The 24567-nt window shown below is 55.6% G+C and overlaps 4 protein-coding genes across 4 annotated transcripts; 1 reads left to right on the plus strand and 3 right to left on the minus strand.

The window, feature by feature from the left end:
• Positions 1-739: 739 nt before the first annotated feature.
• Positions 740-6882, plus strand: CH63R_06407 (SNF2 family domain-containing protein; the record flags this gene model as incomplete). Its single annotated transcript, XM_018301382.1, has 6 exons — positions 740-919; positions 973-1007; positions 1063-2308; positions 2362-2453; positions 3330-6438; positions 6499-6882. The coding sequence occupies 6 exons, from the start codon at positions 740-742 to the stop codon at positions 6880-6882; spliced, it is 5046 nt and encodes a 1681-aa protein (XP_018159232.1).
• Positions 6883-7699: 817 nt separating this feature from the next.
• On the minus strand, positions 7700-10136 carry CH63R_06408 (VHS domain-containing protein; the record flags this gene model as incomplete). The annotated part of the gene is made up of 6 exons (XM_018301383.1): positions 7700-8490; positions 8549-8794; positions 8849-8921; positions 8980-9756; positions 9851-10011; positions 10094-10136. The coding sequence occupies 6 exons, from the start codon at positions 10134-10136 to the stop codon at positions 7700-7702; spliced, it is 2091 nt and encodes a 696-aa protein (XP_018159233.1).
• A 1598-nt stretch (positions 10137-11734) lies between these two features.
• On the minus strand, positions 11735-14663 carry CH63R_06409 (Autophagy-related protein 13; the record flags this gene model as incomplete). The annotated part of the gene is made up of 3 exons (XM_018301384.1): positions 11735-14206; positions 14277-14378; positions 14439-14663. The coding sequence occupies 3 exons, from the start codon at positions 14661-14663 to the stop codon at positions 11735-11737; spliced, it is 2799 nt and encodes a 932-aa protein (XP_018159234.1).
• A 3653-nt stretch (positions 14664-18316) lies between these two features.
• CH63R_06410 (BTB/POZ domain-containing protein) lies at positions 18317-23104 on the minus strand (the record flags this gene model as incomplete). The annotated part of the gene is made up of 1 exon (XM_018301385.1): positions 18317-23104. One exon carries the CDS (start codon positions 23102-23104, stop codon positions 18317-18319), a length of 4788 nt encoding a protein of 1595 aa, XP_018159235.1.
• Between the last annotated feature and the right edge of the window lie 1463 nt (positions 23105-24567).

A 24567-nucleotide genomic window follows, 5' to 3' on the forward strand; every position in this document is an offset into this window, starting at 1 on the left:
CCTGCCACTGAATCACTGATTGTTAAGGTTTCTTCTTCTTTTAGACAGTCAGTCAAGTTGCCAGGTTTTTACGAAGCGTTCTGCGGCTTATTGATTTTTTCAATGATATAACGCAGCGGCTCAGGTTGTGCTAGCCAGCAGCGTCGAGACCCGACAAACGTTTTGAAGTGCGTGCCCCACTGCTCGGCGGGGTTGTTCGCTACCCACCATGGTGCCTCGACGCTGACGTCGCACTGTCCACATGAGTTAGCCTGGCCAATTGAGGGGTAATTTTGCGTGCCCAAATGGAAAGAGCACATTGGCGGGTGCACGTGAGAAGCACGGGACTGGGCTGGCTACCGCTTTCGCACTGTGAACGATGGACCAACCGACCCCCTTCCTCACCAAGTCGGGCACCTGAGACTACATACCTTACCTAAGGTAGGGAGGTAGGCAATCGGTAGGCTGGGCTCCCACTCCGGTATTGCAACCTGTAGTGGAGGAGGGCGAGCGGCCTCTGTGCCTTGCTAGGGCCAACGATCCCGTCACCGTCTGGGTTCACCTCTGGCAACCTGCCTGAGGTATCCCGGTCAAAAGACAGCCCCATCAGAGCCAGCTGCAAGGGTAGCCAGGAGGGTCCTCTTCTTTGTCTACTCTTCTCCTCGAGATACGAGCACCCAAACGGCCTCGCCTCTTTTGCTGGCGAAGAACTCTACTCACGGTCGACCTTCATTAATACCAGAATGAGGACTGAACAATCATGGATGCCTTACTTGCTAGACTGGGAGCCCAGGCAATGAATATGGCCATTAGGTCTGGCATTGCCTTGACCTCGACATATGCCTTTTCCCAATGTTCGCGCCTCATGAAAACTGTCGATGACAGGGCTGTGCGGTCGGATATCAAGCGGCTCCAGAAGAGGCTGGATAGCAAGATCAAGGTGAGATGTCAGATCCTTGGCACCTTGTTTTCCCGCGCTAACTCAACTTGCAGATCGTATCTCCTGCGATAGATCTTATAGAGTTCAAGTACATTTACCATCCCTTCCACACGGACTGCTACCGTTTGCTAACCGCTACTTAGATCCGGCAGAGGCAATGCATTTTTGGAATCGGCTTTACCTCTGGCCAAGAGCCTTCGGCGGAACATAGTGGCTCTCGGACGCCGCGTGGAGCAGGCAGCCCAGGCGGGCGAGGCATGCAACGAGTCGCCACGACGCAGTCTTGATTCTGAACGGTACCTTGAGGAACTTGGTGCAATCATCGAAGATATGAAAGACCTCTTAGCCCAGCTGGACAACGACATTCCCCTTTTGCACATGGCCATATCCGCATCAGGGGAGAGCCTAAGTTCTGCCATGTCTCCAAGCGTATCACCGTCACGGTTTTTGCAAGCGGGTACCTTCCTTACATACGGGGACAGCCAGTTTGCCGTCGATCCTTCTCGCCCAGTGCAGATCGGCCCCGTCTTCACATTGTCCGTCTACATGCTGTTCCTCGGCCACGCCTCAATGGCCACCGCTACGCAAACCGGACACCAAGGACGACATCCTCAACCCCAGCACACGCCGCACAAGAGTCGTCTAGGGGAGGCACCGGCGCCCTACGGTCTTGAAGAGGGGGAGCGCAAACCCTTGTGGCAGGAGGTCATTCACAAAGCCAGGGTGCGCTTATGTCGCACCCCGATAGATCACGTGTTCGATCCCAACAAGGGGTTTCGACCGTCGGGAACTGGACCCAGCAGCTTCACCGAGTCCCAGTTCTACAAGTCGACAGCTCATGGTATGGGCCCGCGCAATGAGTACGCCTATCACCTCGAAATCATTGAGGATTTGGACGATGGTCGTGCCCATGACGACTTGGATGCCGAGGCTGGCCCATATGACGATATCAGATGCGCGGGCATCCGCGAGTCTATTCCAGTTCATCAGATATCCAAGATGTTCTACGCCGATACTGGCCGAATCCTTAACATTGGCGACGGAGGAACAGACAATAACCCCGTCCTATTGCTAAAACGAGACCTTCTTGCGAAGCCACCGTTGAAGGTCCACGAAGAAATGATGGACTGTAACGAAGAAACAGAGTCGATTGCGACTTCTGAGCCCGGAAACGATGAAGTGCTAGACGAGCAGGAAGATATCGACCGACAACTCCGAGACGAGAGTACGGCACTGGACATTCTGGAGGAAATGCCCAAGCTGCCAACAAAACCAACCCGCAGGGGGTTTCCCAGCCACTTGGACCCCGAATGGATTGCCGTGGAAGTTTTCGAAGGCGATGACGATTCAGAGAGCAGTGAGACTGAGGACGAAGATCTTGGAGAGGAGGTGCATAGGTTGCCCGTGAGCTCAACGTCATCGTTAGCAAATGCTTCTCCTAGAACAGACCCCCGCCGTCCAAGAACATCCTTAGATACAAGACTCATGACACAGATTCGGGATCTGTCATTGCAGTCCTCGCCCTCCGCCAGAGGTACAGGGCCGGCCGCGTCGATGCAGTCACTCTCTCAGCAACTGGCGATTCACTCGAAGGACAGCACGGAATCGTTTGTTGCGAGATCGCCATTTGGCGCCGTTGTCACGTCTCTTTCCCTAATGGAAATGTTGATCAGACTGACAATTCTACAAGAGTTTCAGCAGGCACCGCACCTGACCATGCATGACCATATACTGAACTTCTTTTTGGAGGAGTCATCAACAACAGGACTGACAGGGGAAGAGCGGTTGAGGGCGAGGACGGCAGCGAAGCAGCGTGTCGGTTTCGATCCATACACTGATACCCCATCTGATTGATAGAATTCGTAGCAAAAAGACACGAGTGACCCCATAGCAATCGAACAAGTTGCGATGTGCGCCATTTGAAGTTGCTGACATGCAACCTAGCAAGCATAGGGGGGGCTCGGTCAAAATGAGGACGGTGAATAAAGTGCGGAGAAATTTTTTGCACTGTACACAAGTTTAGGTAAGGCCAAGTATTTATCTCTAAGCAGCACCTTCCCCGTGGCTTCGGGCTGGTTGGTTGGTTGCTTGCCGGTTGCTGGGGAGAGTTATGTCATTGGTGAGCGGTACAAACAAACTTGCATTTATCATTCGCACTGCAGCACAATCCCCGAACTATCGCGACTTTTACCACTTTGCTCATCTTGAGCTTTCCCACGATTCTGGCCTGAGTAGGATTGTTCAATCAACAAAATTCAAGTTTTCTGGCACTATATTGATGTCCCTCATAAGTGAGAGTGGCTCTGACCGAGTTAGTACAGCCCACATTTGCCCTTTTTTTTTGTTTTGGTTACCCCCCCTTCAACAAGGGTCAACACGATCTAACCCCTCCAGCACAATTTACCAATAGATCAGGCGCCGACTTCGCGATCCCGCCACAGAAGGGGGAAGGGAAAGAAAGAAAGGCAGAACAGACGATACCCTCCAACCCACGTCTCGACTACTCCAAGTTACTGCGCAAGCAGCTATTGCTACCCGACCGTCCCTACGAAGACCTGTTCAGCGACATTTACACAGTCATGGTCAACCAACGGAGCCCCGTGAAGGGCCCGTTGCGCTCGATCAATCCGAATGAAGACTCGCAGTCCTCAGCTGGGCGCGAAATGCTAAAGACGGGTACCCCTACTAAGGAGCTTCATGGTGTCCCTCGCGGACCATCGCGGCCTGAAATCCGGGATTTGTCTTCCTTCGACCCCGATGCCCTCACAGCCAGATTCGACGCACTGCATGTATCAACAACGCCAAACTCCAAGCCACCTGCAGCGGTCCCAAACATGTCTGCGCGACGTAGTCAGCCGGCCCAACAATTAACCAGCCCTGACTTGGTAGAGATAACCCGGAACGACTTCAAGCAACCGCTTCGACCAGGCCCTAGGGACAGTGACACGAGTTCACAAGACAAATCGATACTGCCTTCCGATGCTCTGGAATCTTTCTTTTCGGACACCAGACGTCACGACCATTTTCACCCGTCCTCACACCAGCCGGTTTTCGGCCATCCAACCAAGATGCTGTCCTCTCTTAAGCAGAAGGCTACAGGCATCTTCAACGAACGAAGATCTCGGCCGGAGCACCACAGAGTTCAGAATGTGGCCGTGCCATCTGTTCCCCTATACCAAGACAAGAAACCGGACCCTCGCGCTTTGTATAGCTCCATCGGCCCCGACGCCAACCCCTCCACATACAGACCTCCCGGCAAGTTTGGAGAAACCGAGTTCTATACCGACCCGGCAAAAGCTTCGGCTGACCTGAAGGCTCTACTGGAAGGGGGAATGGAGTCAGACGACGAGGAAGCCCACAATAGGGAAACCGCGGAGGATGTTAACGACGGCAGTATGGAGGGTCTCAAGGTGAAGCTCCTACCACATCAAGTTGAAGGTGTTGAATGGATGCGAGGCCGTGAGCTCGGTCCGGTCAAGAGAGGCAAGGTTCCCAAGGGCGGTATATTGGCAGACGACATGGGTCTAGGCAAGACCCTCCAAACCATCTCCCTAATTCTCACCAACCAGAAGCCCGCCAAGGGTGAAAAGGGGTTCAAGAAGCATTTTGAGGGCATTGAAAAGACAACACTGGTGGTTGCGCCCCTAGCCTTGATCAGGCAATGGGAGTCTGAGATCAAGGAAAAGGTGGCCAAGACGCATGGGCTCAATGTCTGCGTTCACCATGGGCCTCAACGTACCAAGCGATTCAAGGACCTGGCCGCCTACGATGTAGTTGTCACTACATACCAGGTGTTGGTCTCTGAATGGGGCCACTCGTCCGAAGACGAAAATGGCGTCAAAGCAGGATGCTTTGGTCTCCATTGGTGGCGAGTCGTACTCGACGAAGCACACACCATCAAGAATCGGAACGCAAAGTCGACCAAAGCATGCTACGCACTGCGATCTGAGTACCGGTGGTGTTTGTCAGGAACGCCGATGCAAAACAACCTGGAGGAGTTGCAGTCCCTCATTAAGTTTTTGCGGATTAAGCCTTACGATGATCTCAAGGAGTGGAAGGAGCAGATCGAAAAGCCCCTGAAGAACGGCAAGGGACATGTTGCTATTCGCCGCCTTCACAGTCTCCTACGTTGTTTCATGAAGCGTCGGACCAAGGACATTCTCAAGGAGGAGGGAGCCCTGAACCCTGGTGGCAAGCCAACGAAGGAAGGAGAGAAGTCAAGTACAGGCTTCAAGGTCACCGAACGCAAGGTTGTCACTGTGGCTACTACCTTCTCCCCCGCCGAGCGTCGCTTCTACGACAGACTGGAAACCCGAGCTGATGAGAGTATCGAGAGAATGCTCAAAGGGAAGGTCGACTACGCTAATGCCTTGGTCCTTCTTCTGCGCCTCAGGCAAGCTTGCAATCACCCAAAGCTGCTTGAGGGTAAACTCGACAAGGATAAGGACGCGTTGTCGACAGACACATCCAGTAAGAACTCGTTAACGGATGTTGACTCTCTCGCCGACATGTTCGGCGGGATGGGCCTTGTCACCAGGACGTGCGGTATTTGCGGACGCAACCTTCCCAAGGACGTCACTGGCAACGACAGAGACACCTGCCAGGAGTGCTGTGATGATCTGGCTTACTTCAAGAAGCATGAGACGCCAAAGCGGAAGAAGCTTAAGCACAAGAAGGACAATGTCAAGCAAGTTGCTAAGAGGGCTGTGCCAGCCGAGGCTGAGGACGAGACCCCATACAAACCCAAAGCACGCAGGCCGAGAAACAGGAACGTCGTTGTCGACAGTGACGACGAAGAAGCAGACGGCAGCTGGCTCGTACCCGAGAACCAGCGTGATCAACTGCGGTTGGGCAAGGCCGGTGGCGAGGAGGACGAGAACGCAGAAGGTGGTGGTGACTGGATCAGGCCCGACGACTCGCAGCACGATTCTGAGGACGAGGAAGACGGCAGCCAGCTTGACAGCTTCATTGTCAAAGACGACGACACCAAGCATGAGAAGGACGTGGAAGGGAGCTACGCTTCGGATGACAGCCTGCTTTCAATAGCAGCGATAGCATCGCAAGTCAAGGAGAAAAGGCTTAAGTCATCGCAGTCGTCTCGTACTGAATCTGAAACCGAAACCGAATCGGAAGGGGACACTGGTGTGGATGAGTCGGAGCTCTACTCTGATGACGACACGAACTACAACCCCAATGGCCAGGTATCTCAGATCTTAGCCTCTGCCAAGATCCGACAGATGATGCAGATCTTGCACAAGGAGGTTGAACAACACAAGTTCATCGTCTTCTCACAGTTTACTTCCATGATGGATCTCATTGAGCCTTTCTTCCGCAAGGAGGGCTTCAAGTTCACTCGGTACGACGGCAGCATGAAAAACGACGAGCGCGAGGCCAGTCTGCACCGTCTCCGTAACGACAATAACACGCGCATCTTGTTGTGCAGTCTCAAGTGCGGCAGCCTGGGGCTGAATTTGACGGCAGCCACTCGCGTCATCATCCTGGAGCCCTTCTGGAACCCTGTAAGTCCCCCAGGTTGTTCTCTTTCTGTCCGTCACGGCATCAGACTGACAGGACTCTAGTTCGTCGAAGAACAAGCCATCGACCGAGTCCATCGTCTTACTCAAACCGTCGATGTCATCGTGTATAAGCTCACTGTCGAGAAGACGGTCGAGGAGCGGATTCTCGCTCTGCAGGAGAAGAAGCGACTGCTCGCCGAGACGGCCATCGAGGGCGGCATGAAGAAGGACACTTTTAAGCTCGGCTTTAAGGAGATCATGGACCTGTTTCGCCGCGACGCACCCGGCGCGGCCCCCCGAGGCGATGAAAGCTACGTCGAGCCATCTTCCCGCACCACCTCCGCCAGGCCCAGCAGGCAGGGCTCCCCCGAGACCAGCTTGTTAGTTGGCAAGGCTAAAAAGGCGCCCAAGAGGACAGAGCATGAGATGTTTGGTCGGAGATGGTGAATGATTGATAATTTGCCGATTCAGGACACTTGATTTTTTTGAGCAAATTCTTCATTCGACGAGGTTTAGGAGGTAGCAGTCTTTAGGAGATGTGATGCATGAGCACGCCGGTCTCCTTCTCAAAACCTTCGGCATGGAAGGAAAGCGACAGTTTCTCAAGATGAAGACGTGACACTTTGACGTCATGGCAAAGGGCGTTTTGTTTTATTTTTATGAAATGAGTGTGAAGAAACGAGGGGTTCCAGAAGCTACCTACCTATTCACCATAAAAAACTGTTTGTTGCAACTGCCGTTCCATATGCAAATGTCAGGTGACAATCAATCGGCGGTGACGACAGTGCTTCATTCGCAACCCAATGACATGAAATGCATGGTACAGATTTCGGTATATTATAGAACCTCCCCAGCATTGGCTTCATTCATTCACGCAGTGCGCCGCCCCCGACCAACAAGTTGTCTGCCTATTCGTGTTGGGTATGAAGATCTTCAGAGTGCGCGTCAGGCTAGCAACTACATAATACAAGACTGCAAGGGGTAAAGCGAAGGCGAATGTGATAAATGTCTCCGAGGAAGGATGAATGACGAAAAAAGTAAACGATCCCGCTAGCAAACGGAAAATGAATGTTTGTTACCAATCAATCAGATAACCTCCCTTCTATCCAATGTCCCCTTGGCCGTTTACCAAAGCCAGGACAGGACTTGAACTTGGCCCGTCGACACCTAATGTTTTCCAGTGGGTTCCTGTTGATCATGACGAAGACAGGTCCTCAATCGGGGGTTGAGGTGTTCAGTCGCTTTCCGGCCATTGCGTCGCCATCTAGTACACGCCGCTCTGTCGATAGTAGTCCGCCGCTGGCGGTGCACTCGGCCCGTCAGTGGAAGGGCCTGGCGGCACGTAAGCCCGGTACTGTGGCTGCGATGGGCTCTGGCTAGGCAGGCCCTGTCGTGAGTCATACGAAGCGCCGCCCGGCTGCAGAGGAGGCGGCGTCAGGACTTCAGACCGCCCGGGACCAGATATGGGCGGAGCTGGAGCTGCCCCAGTTGGCACAGGGGGCGGCGCCTGAGTCGGGGCGTTGTTGTAGTTGTCCTGACTTTGTGCCCCCGGTGGCTGGTAGCTATGGTACTGTGGTTGATGGGGTGGTTGAGAGGCTTGTCCGGCTGGCGGTGCTGACGGTTGGAAAGAAGATGGTGCAGGCACGGTCGAGGTGCCTACGATAGGGCTGCTGGTGTTATACGAGTCATCTTGGGAGTAGACAGATGATGTGTACGTCGCGGCAGAGTTCGGGTTGTGACTAGCAATGGGCGAGTCGTAGACTGAAGTCGCCAGCTCTTGGGCGCCATAGGTGCTCTGAGGTCTCTGATTTGGAGGCACAGTGTAGGCAGAATACGTGTTGACTGGCGGTGTAGGCGAGGTGTTGATCGGCGGCACCTGGGCTTTTCCGGTGGACGCATGTCGTTGGTCACGCGGGGGATGCTGATGCGGCTGGTTGTGAGGCGCGGCGCCTGCCGATGGGACCTCTGCACCAGCTACGTAAAACGGAGCAGGCGTGGCCTGGGCGGGACGCTGGAAATTCGGCGACGGTGTGGACTGGGGGTATTGTGGTTGGTCTATGTACAAAACTAGTTAAACCCGATACACTTGACGAGGGCAATCAAGGTAATTCACCTTGGGGTGCAGGAGTGTAGTATCTCTGCTCCTGCTGCGGAGGCTGCTGTTGCTGCTGGGGAAGTCCCTGAGGAGGACCCTGAGGAGGATAGCCTGCTCCCGGTCCGCCCGAGTATCCGCCAGGACCCGGTCTCGTCGCGTATTGATGGTAGCTAGGCTGAGGAGGGTGCGACATGGAGGATTCCAGCAGAGACTCATAGTCGCGGCGAGCCTTGATAAACTTTTCGTTCAGCTGCGTGAAGTCATCTGCATATTTTTCAGTGACAGGTTTCCAAGGAAGTGTGATTCATGGCAACCTACCCTTTTTCTGCGAGTACTTCTCAATGAGCTTGATCAACTTGGGTCTGATGGCTAGCGTCTGGTGGTAAAGTTTCTACGTGGCCAGACTGTTAGTACGATGCCGGTGAAGAACCTTGCACGCCTCATCTTACCGAGATCTCTTCGTTGTCCTCCTCTCTCGGCGCCGGGTTTGACGTGCTCAACAACGTGAGGAGCTTCTCGACGTTCTTGATCTCCGCAAACACCTCGGCCTCCATCTGGGCCTCGCGCGCCAACTCGTCCGGGGTCGGATCCGTGAGCTTCTCGACGTAGTTGAGGGGGAAAATGCCCGTCTTTCCCTTGAGCGAGCCACGCCACCAATCCTTGTAGACGGACTCGAGAACGGCAATGACATCGCCCTTTTTGAACTCCAGTTCGCCTGGTTCCGTGGGGACGAAGTCATACAGTGCCCGCACCCTTGATACTGTAGCAGCTGTCGTCCCTGCGGGCACGGGTGTTGATTGAACCTGCGGGTGGGCAGCTTGCGCCGATGAACCGGGGGCAGCGGGAGATAACGAGGCGGCAGCGTTGGACGCGACAGGTGCCTTCTTCCTCTCCTCTTCTTGCAACGACAACTTCAACGCCATCTGCAGCTCATCGTCCTCCTTCTGACGATCCACCTCCGTCAGGCCCGTCTTCTGGGGCGCCGAGGGAGCCTGCAGGGTCGGGTTGCTCTGCTTGAGCCGGAAATATGCGTCGTACATGATGCCGAGGTCGGGGTCTTTGCTGAACATGTCGGACCACTCCTTCATGCGCTCGAGGATCTTGGCCTTGACCTGGTTATGGGTGTTGCGGTCGTTTGCGAGTTTCAACATGGCATCGGTGAAGGCCCGGCTGGAGAGCTCACGGTGCATGTTCTTGCCGCAGTTCTGGCTGAGGGCGTTTGCGAGCTGTGCGAGGGAGGGCCGGGAGGTCAGCGAGGGTTCGATACACTTGGCACGGTGCCGGCGGCGGGCGGGACGCATGGCAGGTAACCCAACTCACCTCGAGTGTGTAGAGCTGCACATTGGCGTTGCGGTGCGCAAGACGCTTGATCATGGCCTGGACAACATCCTTGGGCCCATTCTGGTCGCTGCCTACGCGATCGCAGACCTCGATGATAGCTCCCCAGTCTTCCGAGGTCAAATTCTCGTCAGTGGCCTTGGCTGGATGACGCAAGACACACCTGTTAGCAAGGCTCTCTCCGAACCCAGACAAAAGTGATGTATTGGGCCTCAGCCGACGTACCGACGCCCTCATCAAAGGGACCAGCTGCGGCAGCTCGGAACATGTTGGGCAGGTGCTGCGAGCGGCTGCGGATGCTCTACGATGACCGTTAGCCGGGGAAGAAGTCGAGCCTCGGTCGATCGCTTGGGTATATTATGTCGACTTTTGTTGTTGTTGTGAGTCGTGGTGAAGCTAGAAGGTTGGGCGACTCGACAAGAAATGGCAGTCGTGCGTGAGTGCAAAGGTGTTGCCGCAACGAGTGGTGGGATGCGTGCGTATGCGTGTGCGTGTGCGTTTATGGGAAGATGGAAGTGCTGGGACAGAGCGAAAGTGGTGGATGTAGGCCGGTCGGTCCTTGGAGTAGGTAGGTATGTAAGCTGGGAAAACCGGTAAGTAGGTAGGTAGGTATGTAGGTACCTGGGGAGGTAGGCTGTGAGCCTAGATAGGTAGGTAAACGAAAGGGAAGGTGCAGGACAAGGCCACCTGGGTTACCTACTCCAGTCATGGGTACGTAAGGCACGCCTGGCAAGGTCGAGTTGGATGCTTATGAGGCAGCGTGTACAGGTATCCGCATTGAGGCAGTGAGTGGGTGACAGACATGACGGCGATGGATACCTATGAAGGTGGATTAGGGGGGGCACTCGACTCCCAGCTAGGTAGGTACCTCCAGGCCCTAAGTACCTAGCTTGATACCCAAATACCAATACCTAGGTATGATGAGGGGGGGCGGGGATTGGGCTGGACGCCACAAGTTTCTTCCCACGCCTTTCGAGTGAGGAGAGACTTGCTTGCTCCTCCACCTTCAACCCAGAACGCGCGCTATGGAATCCGAGAGAGAAGAACCACCCGTCGTCATCGTCAACCCGCTAAGGGGGCAGGGGGGGCTGAGCCCGTTTCGCCCACGAATTACGCGGACTTTCCCCCCAATCTCATTGCGCACCGCCACATCTGGTGGATTTCATTACACGCAAAGCATCTCCTCGCACTGAACCTCCAAGAGGCGTGCGTAACCAAATGCGTGGGCGTGCTGCTTTGCAGCCCAACATAACTGCAATTCGAGTAGAGAGCTTATTGTATCTTCGTATTAAAATTTCCTTCATCCATGTGCTTCATTCTCTTGTCTACATCAACATCTGGCGGCTCATTACGACATTCCCCACGCTTCATTGTGTTCAAACCAAGTCCACTGCATCGGACTACTAAACATTGCCCTCCTTCACATCTCACATTAACAAGCACATGCTTCACCGTGTTGGACTACCCTGGTGCTGTGTACACGACAGTTCTTATGCATTCTCTATCGTACCTGCCTAGCCGTAGTGTCAGCCCCCAGCCTTCTTTGCCGGCAATGGTAAAAACAAAACCAAGTCTCCTCATTCCCATGCCAATCCAACGCCGCGAACCCCTATCCCGCCAAACTTCCATGATGTATATTCTTGTGTATTGGGAAGCAAATCGATTCTCGGGGCAAAGTTTTTTGTCTCTCCTCGTAAACTCTTGTGCTTCGGTTCATTGGGGGCTTCTGGACCAAATGCGCGCCTCTTCAGCGTGATCTCGTAATGCCAGATGAGAAAATAAATAATGAAAATGTATGACTCTTGGTCTTATCGGCACCCTTTACCATGTCGTTCGCGAAGGCCATCATTGCATTCCACTCTCCGCTCACCAGCCTCGTCGGCTAATGCCACGAGGCTCAAAGTCGGCGCGGCTTCCCGACCCAGACCCAACATTACCGCCGCCTCGTCCCTCCTCCAGGCTTCTCCGCGACTGCGCATCCATCTCTGACATGTCAAAGAGAAGGGGCTCCTCGTCCATCAGGTCATGTTCACCACGTCCATAACGGCCGCTGGAGCCTGTGAAACTGCCCCTTGATGACTGAGGCGGAGTCTGACCCCGTCCACCCGACGATGGCATGCCGGCATACCGGCGTCTGCCAAAGGGTGAACTGGAAGGGGCAACGGCCATCAGGCCACCGGGAGGCTTAGAGCCTTCCGATGAACCCTGTCTCATCATGTCCGCCGAGCCCGAGGACGGTACGTCCGACACGGGTTGCAGCGATGTGCCAGACCGGCGAGCCGACGACTCAGCTTCAGCTTGTCTACCCAACAGCATACTAAGCGTGGGGGGCTCGCGGTCCTCCGCGCCCAGGCTGATGCTGCGATTCGCAGCAAAGGCAAGGTCGCCGTCGTCGTCGTCCACCATGGCGCGATTCTGTTGAGCCACCGAGCTGGATCGTCGCGGATGTGTGCCAATTCTGGGCGAGATGGGAATGTCGATAGCTGTAGTCCCATCCTGGGTAATGGTGTCTTCCCTGGGAAGCTGCGTGTTTTCCGCACTCGGGTTGGTTCGCTCGCTCCGAGGTTGACTTGTGTTGTAGTTGATGATGGAGTTTTCGCTTAGGCGAGAAGGCACGGCAGGCGTGTGAGGGGTGTGGGGAGACAAAGGCTTGCCTGGCGAAGAGGATACTGACACGGACGCTGGCGCAGCCATACTGGGAACGTTCGAGAGTTGTCGGCTAGATGAGCTTGATGAGCGCTGCATCTGCATCGACGAAGTCATGGAGTCGGTCAGGGCATTGTTCGATTCCTTCATAAGATGGAATCTCGAAAGCTGAGCAACCGTCCGGTTCGTCGCTCCCTCCCCCCTTTTGCCGGACTCAAAGCTCTTGAGCGTCTTCTTGCTGTCGAGAGCCTTCAGGAAGTCGGAAATCTGGTCATCGTCGGTTTGCAGAGACCCGGAACTGCCTCCTCCGCCCGCTTCGGCCAGGAGACCCGAACCAGGCTGAGCCACAGACGAGGAGGAAAGGCTCTGTCGTCCGCTGCTGCCCTGTTCGTCATCGCCGGCCTTGCTGGCGCCACCAAACGACAGCCGTCCCTTGCGATGTGTGAAGCTGCTGCTGTAGCGGCTGGTGGAGGATGGCCGCGGCGAACCTACCACGGCTGCCTCGGCGGGCGGGGGACCGCCTCGGAGAGAAGCAGGCATGCCTGCTGTCAGAGATGTGCGGTTGCGAGGCTGCGTGAGGGCGTTGAGAGCCGCGGCGCGGGAGACGGGGGATGCGGGGGATTCGGAATCCAACATCCGTGGAACGGGTGAACCGGACAGGGAACCAGCTTTGAAGGGTTGAAACGAGACGGACGGCCGGCGACCAGTGCTACCGAAGCCCTTCATGGACGGTCTCGATGCGAGGCCGGCAACAGGCAGGGAGCTCGGCGGGTTCGGTACGTTACCTGTTGGTACAGATGACGGTGGCGAGCTTGTGTCGGAACCGGGAGGTCTCACGGCTTTAAGGGCAGATATAGGGCTGGTACCCAAGGGGCCATCGCCGTGAAATGTTGAAAGACTGCCGTATGTCTGGTGAATGTCCGACAAATTCCGGCTCCGTCTATGAGACGGAAGAGACCCTACCTCGGGGTCATTCCTTCGGGTGCTCTCCCGCCTTTGAGGCAGCGATGGTTGGAAGAAGTTCTCGTCGACGCCCATGAATCGCGAACTCAGGAGCGCCTCTGAATCATCCACCCGGAAGTTGCATTCATTTCTGTACGTCACAGATGCATAGAAGCGGCCGACAGGCACCTCCAAATCGCCAAAAACGTAGTCAGTCACAACATCCGGCCGACCGTCGTACAACGGATGCCTTAGACGGTCAAGGCCGCCAGTGTCTGGCTCGCCGGTCCGGATACGGCACCGGGGTTCCAAAGATGGGTGGACGCCTTTCGTCAAAGACGTCTGAGAGAACTTCCAGCCGGGAAGGATCCTTGTCGCAACAAAGAGTGACCGAAAGAAGACAATGCTCTTTTTGTAAATGGTCGGCAACGTTGGGCCAAAATCGTCCAGGTCTGTAGTGGGTATTGTCTTCAACTCAATGCGCCACCTCTCCAGAATCACCTCCGTATTTCTTTTTGAGGGCACTGGGCGCCCGTCATCGCTCGAATCAGACGAGTTGAGAGCTTCCATCACGTCCCACCTCTTTCCATTTTCGTCGACGATGACCAAGCTCTGGCTCGGGGTCAGGCGGGAGGTGTCGAGATACGTTTCAATGATGAGGGGCAAGGGCTTGTTCTCAAAGCTACCGCAGTTTCGCCAAATGCGAAGTTCCTCTTTGAAGTCGTCGAACTCTTCCGTCTCGATTTGAAACTATAGGCAGGCAGAAGATCAGTAGGGGAGCGCGAATGGCAGAGTAGAGGCGGCTAAGGCCAGCACTCACCCACTTATTCAGCTTCTTGTTGCCGGATCCACGAGTTGTGTATATGGGCTTCAGGTTCATACGAGATTGTAGAACTAGCGATGCGGCCTTGGTATGGAAATTCTGGGCAGAGTTAGCCCACATACTAGACTGAAGCGCTCCGCAAGTTCTCCCTCAACCTACCTGGATTATCTGATCCAGCTTTTTGACGGCATCGGCGGACACCGCGCCTGGGGGCGTTTCGGCAGTGGGCGATGGTGCAACAGAGTCGCGACCAGAAGCTCCGGAGCTAGCTCTATCACGAGCACCAAGGATGCCTTCCCTCGGGTTGTTCGTCCGCGCGGGATTCGTTTGGGGGGCGGAAGCGGGGGAGGAGACCCGGGGGGCGGGTCGGGCTTGTTGATGCATCTTGTCTCGGGATTGCAACCAGTCCCAGGGACAATAGAACAGACGTCGAGGACTTGTTTTCGTAGGCGCCGCGGCGAGTGGGATATGATTGCGGTGCGGTGCAGGTTCGCAGAAGAAGAGGAGGCTCTAAATAGGATGCGGGAGGGGATTCGCGGTGTCGACGTCGGGGTGGCACCGAACCTGCTCATCCATCCTTCATGACAACAGGAATGGGTGACCCAAGACGTCGATGTCTCTCGATTCAGCAACGTTTGGCCGCGGAGGGTGGCTCGGTATAGCGGAGGGAGAGTGAGACTCGATACGGCGCAGAGGCCAGCAGCGGGGACTCTTTGTGGAAATGGGCACGGCGAGGCAGGTAACGGCGGGCAGGGCAGCGTCAGCGTGGAGACGACGCAGGCAGGCGGGCGGGCGGGCGGGCGGGCAGGGAACGGAGCTTCGATAGCGATGGCGCACAAGCAGGCCAAGGGCGTTGCGTTTGGTTAGCAGGCAGAGAGGCAGGGCTGCAGTGCGAAAAGCGGAGGAGCTAGGCGGTGGCTTCGACCATGGCTTTTGGTTGCCTCGGATGGATGTAGTCTGAAGAAAGGGACCTCTTGCGCAAGCCCAACAGCAATAGTCCAGACAAGTCGCTCCGGAATGCGCGACTGATTGTGGGATTCGGGGAGAAGACTTGGAGAACAGAGGGGGCTGGATATACAGAGTATGGCGTCTTGTGGCAGTCGAGTCGGAGGTTATCGGCCTTGTTGTCATCCGCTCTCAAAGGTTGAGCCTCGTGATGGTTGACAAGTACCCTTCCGTCATCGAGTCACCTGCTTCGGGGGCAAGTGTGCTTTGGGCGGGAAGCAGGCGGTGTATATTTCGTGTTGACGTTCGTGGGCAGTAGGGGGAACCAGGGGGAGGGACGTAGACTAAAGATGGCGCAGAGGCAGAAAAGATCAGACGGTATAAGCTGACTCGAAAAGAGAAAAAAGCGAGAAAGAGAATGATACAGTAGCAAAAATTAGGGAAAAGGGACGGCAAGCGGAGGAGAAGAGGAAGAGGAGAGCAGGGAGTTGGGGAAAGGGGGGGCTATTGTATGTCGATAAGACGCAATGGTCCAATGTTGATGATGTAAAGCGAGGATAGGAAACGGGCGAAACAAAGGGATTGTTGTCTGGGGAATTTGCCGGGTGACACAGGAGATGCGGAGAAGGTGATGGGATGGAAGGGTGAATGGAGAGCCAGAGAAAGAGAAAGTGAGAGTGAGAGTAAGAGTGAGAGAGGGACAGACAGACAGACGTCAGGCGTGATAGGTAGACAGAAGCAAGACCGGGCAGGATAAGACGAGGAGGCAGCGGATAGCATGGATGTAGTGCACTGCAGCTGGCCCAGGTCCACTGGTCCAGTGTGGTTGGGTTGTATGGGTAGGAGCAGCAGCAGCAGCAAGACAATCAATGACAGTGGACTGGGTCTGGGACAGGGACTGGGTCTGGGTCTGGGTCCTGCAGCGAGCGGCAGCGCATCCGCAACCGCACCGCCCCGGTACCCCTAACAAGCATCCGTAGGTTGAGCTGTGGGCATGGGGGGAGGGGAGGGTTGGGACGGGATGGGGAAGAGCAAGGGTTATCGATTGGCGTCTTCTCTGCCTGTCGTCGAGATAGGGAGAGAGAGGCACCTACCTACCTACCTAGGTAAAGTAGGTAAGTAGGCAGAAAGAAAGTTGTAAGTTCCTCAGGCACCAGACATCATAGACACAAACACTGGTCACTGGCTGCAGGCAGGAAACCGCCTGGCTCCTCAACGTTACCCTGACTTGCCCCAAAAGTATCGACCAAGTACCGTGCTCTAGATCGTCCGTCATGCATGCACACACACACACACACACACACACACACACACCCACAGGCTCATTGTGGTTAACTCGTTCTTCCACTTTGTCAAGACTCAAGAGGCTTGGCGTAGCTGCGAGGCACAAATAAGTGAGGAAAGAGGTACTACTTCCTAGGGAAAATGTTGCTGCTGCTCCATGAGGCGGTACTTACCTTATCTAGTCGTGCCTGTAATGCCTACTCAGTACTCTGGACTGTCTACTAGTCCGTAGCCTTCGTAATGGGTGCGGTGCCCAGATCTGGCTTGATCCCTGCTAAGCTCATTCTCGACTCTTCGTGTCTCGACATCGACTCGAACCTCGACAATTCCACAATCCAACCCAGAGAACGCCGCAAGCTGTGCCTGTCCACTGGATCACCATTTGTGACGCGGGGGCCTCTGCACCAGTGCACCTATTGTACTGTACCACTGAAGGCGTCCAAAGGCTTGTCCCGGCCCGGCGGTAAGCCAGCAATCAGAGACCATGCACCATGAGTTGATTGCCTCGGCCTCCAATCGTGTACGAGCTCCGGGCGAGGGACGCCGAAACGGCGATTTGCGGCAGTCCTGGTCCACCGGTGATTGCTTGCTTGTCGTTAATGCGTCAAGTCGATTGCTTCACCTTCAGCACGCAATCAGCTGCTCAATGCGTCCAAGTCATTACAGCTGGCATCCGGTGTCTAACAGCTGGAATCCAGTCCCAGTATGCCTGATCCACACTTAGATACTCGAACGTACCTGGTACTGTACAGATAGGCAGTGAGCCCATCCATCATCACCCATCATCATCCATGCTTCTTGTTATACCTACATCGTAGGTATCTTGAGGCTGAAGGCCAACCCTTGTCGTCCATCAAATGAACGCCCAAAGTCAACAAGGTCCATGGCTTTTTGCCGTCGCCATCTCCGTCGAACAGGCCAAGGCCAAAAGGAGCGAGCACCAACCAACATCACTGCAGCCGGCTCCCCCATCACCGGCGTCACGTCACGTATCACTTACCCGCCCCTTATCTTGTAATCTCTGCAGCTACTACCTACCTTTGGCTACCTGCCTACCTACATGACGCTCTTAAGTTGGTGGATAGTCAACCCAGTCTCTAGGCAGACAGAGACGGTCTACTCACTCCGGGCTGTAGCCTGCTGCTTAGACCTGCCCGGCGCCACGCGCGGCAACCCCAGTCACGCTCGACCTCGACCTTTTCTCTTCCTCACTCACCCACCCACAGGCCAAACGAGTCATCCTCCTCGGATCGCCAATGAATCGACACCAGCACATCATCTCTTATCGCCCTCATCACCGCCGTGCGTCGTGTTGCCGACTGACACGGCACCTCCTCAAATCGGACCCTGCTTCCGACCGTCACACCAACGCTTCCTGTCCCGCCCCCCGAACCAAAGGGGCGCCGCATGCTGGAGAAAATCGCCGATGGAGCTCGCAATACCCTTGGCAACGTTGCTCCCGTCACATGGTGCAACCGATCTGGCCCGCCCCGCTGAACAACCACCCATTGGGACTCCTCAGTGACACACAACCATCGTGGAACAAGACGGCAACCGAATTGGAGTGAAGAAGTCTCTTTCTCTTTCTCTCTGTCTCTCTCATTCTTTCTCTCTCTCTTTCTCTATCCGACCAATGTCCCGTCCTTTCCTCTCGTAGAACTAATGGCCAACAATTTGGGCCCAAACCTCCGCCTCCCTTACAGTGTCACCATCCATGCCCGACATGCCCAACCATATGTTTGTTTGTTCTGTTCTCTAGCTACCGTGACACCAATGCCCCAAAAACGCCTGTAGATTGTACCCGATAATCAAGATGCGGATGCAGACGCAGACGCAGATGCAGATGCAGATGCCTTACCACCTCTCCCCCGTCCGCGATTGCCTCGCCCTCGCGTGTTATTCGCCGGCCCGCTCGAGGCCTTAGCCGGTCTTTTGTCGGTTTCGGCGCTGCCGCCCGCACCTTGCTCCTGCCCCGGGTGGCCGCCACTTTTGCTACCCCCGGGACCGCCACGGCCGCGTCTCCCTCGTTTGCTGTCCTTCTGACTCCTTCCTTCCTTCGCCTTGTCCTTGGCTTCTCTCCGAGCCTCCTCCTCCTGCACACGCCTCGTCTCCTGGTCCCACCACTGCTGAAACTCCTGCTCTTGCTGTATCTCCTGCATCGACCTCTTTGCAACCGCTTCCTTGACAATCTCCTGTTCCCGCTTTTGTTGCCCAATGATGTCTTGCAGACTCAGCCCCAAGATCGGCTCGGCCTTGCTAGCCGGCTTCATGTACGATTTTGAGTGCGGTACCAGGGGCTTCGCCGCCGACTGAATTAACGAGGTGCTCGGTACTGCAGGAGAGCTACTCACGCGGGACTGGCCCGGGAAACGTGTGTCCGGCGACGCGGCTCTTCGTGGCGACGATTTCGCAGAACTCTCAACCGAGAGCAGCGGCTTGGTCTTGGCCGCTAGAGGCGACATCCCCGTGGCCGAGTCCTTGATCATGGCGTCCTTGAGTGATGTATTTGGTCCGCTTGAAAGCACCTTCCAAGGTGCCGGTTTATGGCTGGCCGCCTCCGGATCCCAGGCCACTCTGGGTTGTTGAGCTTCGGCCTCGAGCGCTGCTTGTGCCGCCGCCTGGGCCAGCTGCTGCTTCTTGCGCTCCTTCTGCGATATCTTGGGCTGAGCTGGCTTCGGAGAGGCCTCCTTGCCCTTTTGGGCGGCAATGCCGGCCGACAGAGCCGATTTCGTTGGCGTCTCTGTCAAGACCTGGCGTAAGTCCATCTTTTCCGTCGGGAGAGCCGCTGCGGCCCACGGGCTGCCGGACCTTTGAGCACCAAACCCGCGAGAGTCCGTTGGTGAGGGGCTTATGCCAAGCTGACCGAGTATACCCGTCGGATGGCTTTGCACCGGGAACTGAGGCGACCCGGCTTGGTCTTTTGTGTCCCTCCAGGGACCTGGTAGTGGAGGCAGCCGTTCCGTCTCAGACCGCCCCTTCATGTCGGCGGCTCTTTGCGATGGAGAGGTGGGAGGGGAAAGGCCTTCGTCATCCATGTTGAACATGAGGTCCCCTTGAGAGTCTTTGGGTCTCAAAATAGGACTGAATGGCTCGTTCCGGCCAGCCTTGGACCTGCGTCGGCTTTTCTCTAAGTTGGGAGACACGGCAGCGGCCACATCGTCAAGGCTGCCGTATCTGGTGGTCTTGAACGAGGACGATATCCTCCTGTCGTCGTCTCGCAGCGTGGACCGGAAAGCCATTTCTCGCACCCTTCTTCGTCGCTCTTCGTCAATGTCGAGTGCAAGATCAGGGTCCTTTTCGAACAAAAGCATCTCGGCTCGGCCACTCCTCGCAAAAGGATAGCGAGCCAGCTGATTCTCTCGCACGACGGTGTCCAAGTCCTCCAACAGATCATCTTCCAAGTCATCCAAGAGGTGGTTCTCCAGAACGACCTCCATCTGCAAGCAGATATATTCCAGGCCGGCGTCCTTGAACTCTGTAACCGAACAAGCGCTGATTTCGTTTAGGAGCAAGGCAATGTTCCGAGTATTGGCGAAGCGCGCGATGACAAACTGGCAGATCTGGGACAGCCGGTCGAGCATGAGCTCGTTCGCAATACTCATTACAGACATGACGAGATCGGAGAAGTCATCAATGTTCGCTGCAGTGGCTTCGTTGAAGAGCTCGGACCCGACGTCTGCGTAGAGGTATCGCAAGACGTACCGAAAGGCCTCGGGATCGCAGTGAGTCAGATCCACCCGCACGAGCTCTTCCTCGTCCATGTCATCCCGGCGGCCCGCGAGCCACATTCCGCCGGCGCGTCCATGGAAGAGACCTTCGAAAAACTCGCACCGTTGACACATGAGTTGGCTGTGAATCGGCACCTCTTCACCGTCGAGCTCAACGAGGGCATCCGCGTCCTCGTAGTACTTCGCGTCATGGGCCGCCTTCAGCAAATCTTTGTCAAGCGATTTCTCTGCCGTTGTCTGTAGACGCACGGACGCTTCAAGCTTCGTCATGTCCAACCTGGTCGCCAGCTTCATCAACTCGTTTCGAACTTGACGGTACCTGTGGGCCAAAGAGGGCGCTTGACGGGTGTGGTTCCAAGCCGGGACGACAGTGTCATCGTAGCAGTAAACCACCAGATTGACCAGAGAGAGCAAGTCGATGGATTCGAATGTGACGACTGTCTTACCCTCGTCATCTGCCAGTCTCAAAACTTGAGGGATCTCGCACTCGCCGCCATTGCGGTACTCGCCTAGCAAATTTCGCAAAACGCGGCTTCGAGCTGTCAGAAGCCATGAATGGACCGGGATTCTAATGTCCGGTGAACTTGAGGTACGGATCTCCATGTTGAGATCCTTCTGCGGACTCCCGTACAGGAATCGACGCAGATCACACTCCAAGTCCGCACTCTTGAGAAGCTCGAAGGCTAAATCTCCCACGCGATATTTCAAGTCTTCAGCTTTCCAGAACCCGAGCGTGTCCTTGTCACCGCCATCCGGCGTCGAGGCTTGGAAACCTCTCAATACAAGTAAAGATGACACATCCTCCCAGAGGGACTGTTCATTGATGCTGATCTGTTGCTTCATTACGTCGCAGTCTTTGCGAATTGCTGCAAACGCTCCGAATGTGGAACTTCTGACAGCGACGGCGTTCGTCACGCTAGGGACGCGCTGAAACTTGAAGTCCTTTCGCTTGATATCCGACGACCCTGGTATGGCGGCATCTTTTGCTTTGGCACGCTTGATTCGCCGCCAGACTGCACCCGACTCTGTACAGATAATGACAGCGCCGTGCTCGCCAACGCTCGCCGACTTGACACCGTCCTTCCGGGCGTTCCACACGCACTGCGGCGTCGTGACAGCGCCCTTGATCTTGGATGGGTTTGTTGTGGAAGCGGCCGTGGGGGCAGCATCAGTTTTGTGATTCAGCGTCATTGTGAAAAGATCGCCTCTTGTGGTGATCGCAGCAATCGTCTCACCACCAGAGGTGATGCGGCTAACTTGGTTTCTCGCTGAGCTGTATCTTGTCGACATGGACGTGGTGAACTGGTGATTGATTAAAACATCAGGGGAGGGAAATTTGACAAAGTTGTAGCCGTAGCTGGTAAACACGCAGACGGTGCTATCGGCCAGTAAGACTGTGGTCGCCTTATCAATGGCGGAGACTGCGGCGATGGGCGAAGAGAAGAGGGATGCAGCAACTTTGCGGGGTGTTTGTTGGACGTCCAAAGACCTCGAATCCGCATCCATGAGTGCCAGCTGGCCAAGGTTCTTACCCCAGCAGAACAGAGACGTCGATGTGTGGGCCACGGAGTGTACGGCGGATGCTGCAACGCCTATGACGACTTCCTTCTTGAGCGTCCCAAACACTTGTCGCGGGGTGGTGCTCATCGGTTCTTCATCTTGCCTGGCCGGCGGCGGCAAGCTGTAACCCAGCTGAGAGCTGCTGTTGGATCCCCAGGTCCAGAGTTCGCCGGCATCCGTGACTGCCATGGTGTGGTTCTGACCAAGCGCAGCCTGTACCACCTTTTTATCAGCTAGAACTCCCTGGACTGGCACGAAGCGGAACTGGGTATTCTCGTCGCCCAGACCAAGACGTCCGCCACGGCCGACACCACAGATGTACAGGTTTGACACAGGATCTGTTGTCAAGACGACTGTGTGTAACTTGGACAGGACGGCGTCGTGAATTCGTAGCGGTCGGTTCCTGATCAAGGCGGGTATTTCCTCCATGTCTGCGTCGTCAGCCGCAGGGTTTGCCGTTCCTTTCGACTTTGCGAGATATTCCTCATGGAATCTGCGCACGAGTTGATCCGGTCTCTTCAGAGTGATCCTCTCGGGATACTGCCGATCATCTTCGTCACCAACCCCAAGCGAGATGTTTCGGTTGCTTCCGAACATGAAGATCTCCTCGCCCTCGGATGCGCCGCCGAGTGCGGCCACGGACCTCATCAATGCCTGGCCTTCATCCGAGGCGTCATCCAAGTCCGAGTCGAGATCGGAATCCTCCGAGTCCCCCGATTCGCCAAGGGTTCGCACAGCAATAGTCGAGTTGTACAGATCGAAAGGGCTGTTGCCTTCGCGGTCCTTGGTCTTGATCAGCTGACCGGCCTTGGCCACGGAGCTCCCCAGCGTCTGTTCCGTCAAGATTCTGCGCTCTCGTTCGAGGAGCAGGCGCGCAATCGCAACATTTCCGTTGTACAGTGCCCTGTGAAGAGCATTCCAGCCGCTCTCGGTGTCTTGGACGTAGAGATCGACGGAGGGGTGGTCGAGCAGTGCCTGGACGAAGAGGATGGCGGTGGAATCGGTCGAGGACGCGGCTCGGAGGAGCACGGTGAGACCGGCGTGGTCGCGGCTGTTGATTTCAGCCTTGCCGAGGCTCGTGTTGGTGTTCTTGAAAGAGGAGGCGCCGATGCCGACGGCGGAGGCCTTGCGCGATTTGACGTTCCGGGGAGAGGTTCCGTACGGACCGGGACTACCCCCAAGGGGTCCAGCGGCGCCTATGCCTGGGCTCCTCGTGGCGGTTTGAGCCGTGTGGCCGGCAGGGGCCAGTAGACGCCGAAACCGTTCGACATCGTTTTCCCAGTAAAATTTCCAAAGTAGATGACTCATGGGCAAGGGGTAAGCAAGGGACCCTTCCAGCACTTGGATAGCACCTCGCTGTGAGTCTCTGGGATCACGGCTTGTTTAAAGGTGCGGTTCCGAGCGCGAGAAGAGCGGTATCGTTGGGGTGTTCTTTTCCTATGGTTTTCTTGTGCCTATGGGGCTCAGGGTCGGCCAGGGAGCGCGTCGAATCGTTTGCGAGGTCACGAAGCCCTAAAAGAGAACGAAAGGTTGTTGATGTTGCCACTTGGTCGTTTGGCTTGGAACTTCGGGGATCTGTCACGCAATGGCGATTAGACGTACGGAGTTGCGGATGGAGTAGTAGGTATCGCGGTCGTGAGCGCTTCGGTTACGATGGCTGGAAGGGCTAATGTAGACGGAGAAGGCGGTGAAAGCGTTGATTGAAAGGCGCGGAAATGCTCGTGAAGGAGGCGGGGTCGACGATGGGAGACTGAAGGTATTCATTCACATGCAAACCCAACCAGGGCACTTCAGCGGCGGTTGTGCGCGTCAGAGCCCACCAACTGCCCGTCTGCCCGCCACAAAATTCCCGCCATCGTCGTGCAGCCAATCGGACGCCCGCTTGGGAGCTTGTGCTCTGGTTGCAGGCCAGACAAGCTTCGCCAAAGGCCACAGGTCGAGCCACATGGCGGCACGGGCAGTGCGGGACTGGATTCGCAACACCGATTACATGCAAGCTACCTTGTAGGTACGGATGCTAAGCTGCTTGCCTAGCGACTTATCCAGGTATGGTATGTGTAGCGTATAGACCAAATCGCAGTTGGGACGATGGATTCCGACGCCATGAAGGCCCCAATTGCCAGCAAACACCACGCCTACAGAGCAAAGTCATCGGAAAATGACCCCTGTATGGGTGTTGTCTTTCGAGTTGTAGCATGATGATGAAGGACTACCTACCTTCCCTACCTAACATAAAGTAGGTACATGCAGTTGTCCTCGACACGATCAATGTAGCTCACGAAGTGGTCGTCATGGTTCAAGTTGTCTTTCAACTCATTCCTCCCATCACAACACTCATTCCCACGCTTCACCTTGATGGGCCCCAACTAACGGGCTGACTCATTGGCGAAAAAAATCTCACACATTCCCACCACGAGGCTTCCAAGGAGAGATATGGTTTGGAGGGAGACTTTCCCCTTGTTTTGGACCATTGGAATTTGTGGAGAGCTACCCCAGCCAGCAGCTCTTGTACCCCGCCACGGTGCTGCACCTCAGCGTTGCCATTGCCTTGGGGTCATTTCTTGCTGCCGCTTGTCACGGCTGATTTTTGGCATGGCTGCATTGTTCGAGTTTCAAGCACCTTGCGAAGCCTCAACCTGGAGCAACCGACAGATGCGCCGAACATGCCGGCTGGGTTTTATTCATACGAATGTACATGAATCGGCTCTTGTCTTGAGTAGAGCGCACTAGCTATAGAGACTGACGTAGACGATAGAGCATTCGCTCAATAC

The sequence above is a fragment of the Colletotrichum higginsianum genome, chromosome 4, assembly GCF_001672515.1.
Source record: "Colletotrichum higginsianum IMI 349063 chromosome 4, whole genome shotgun sequence".
NCBI lineage: Eukaryota > Fungi > Ascomycota > Sordariomycetes > Glomerellales > Glomerellaceae > Colletotrichum > Colletotrichum higginsianum.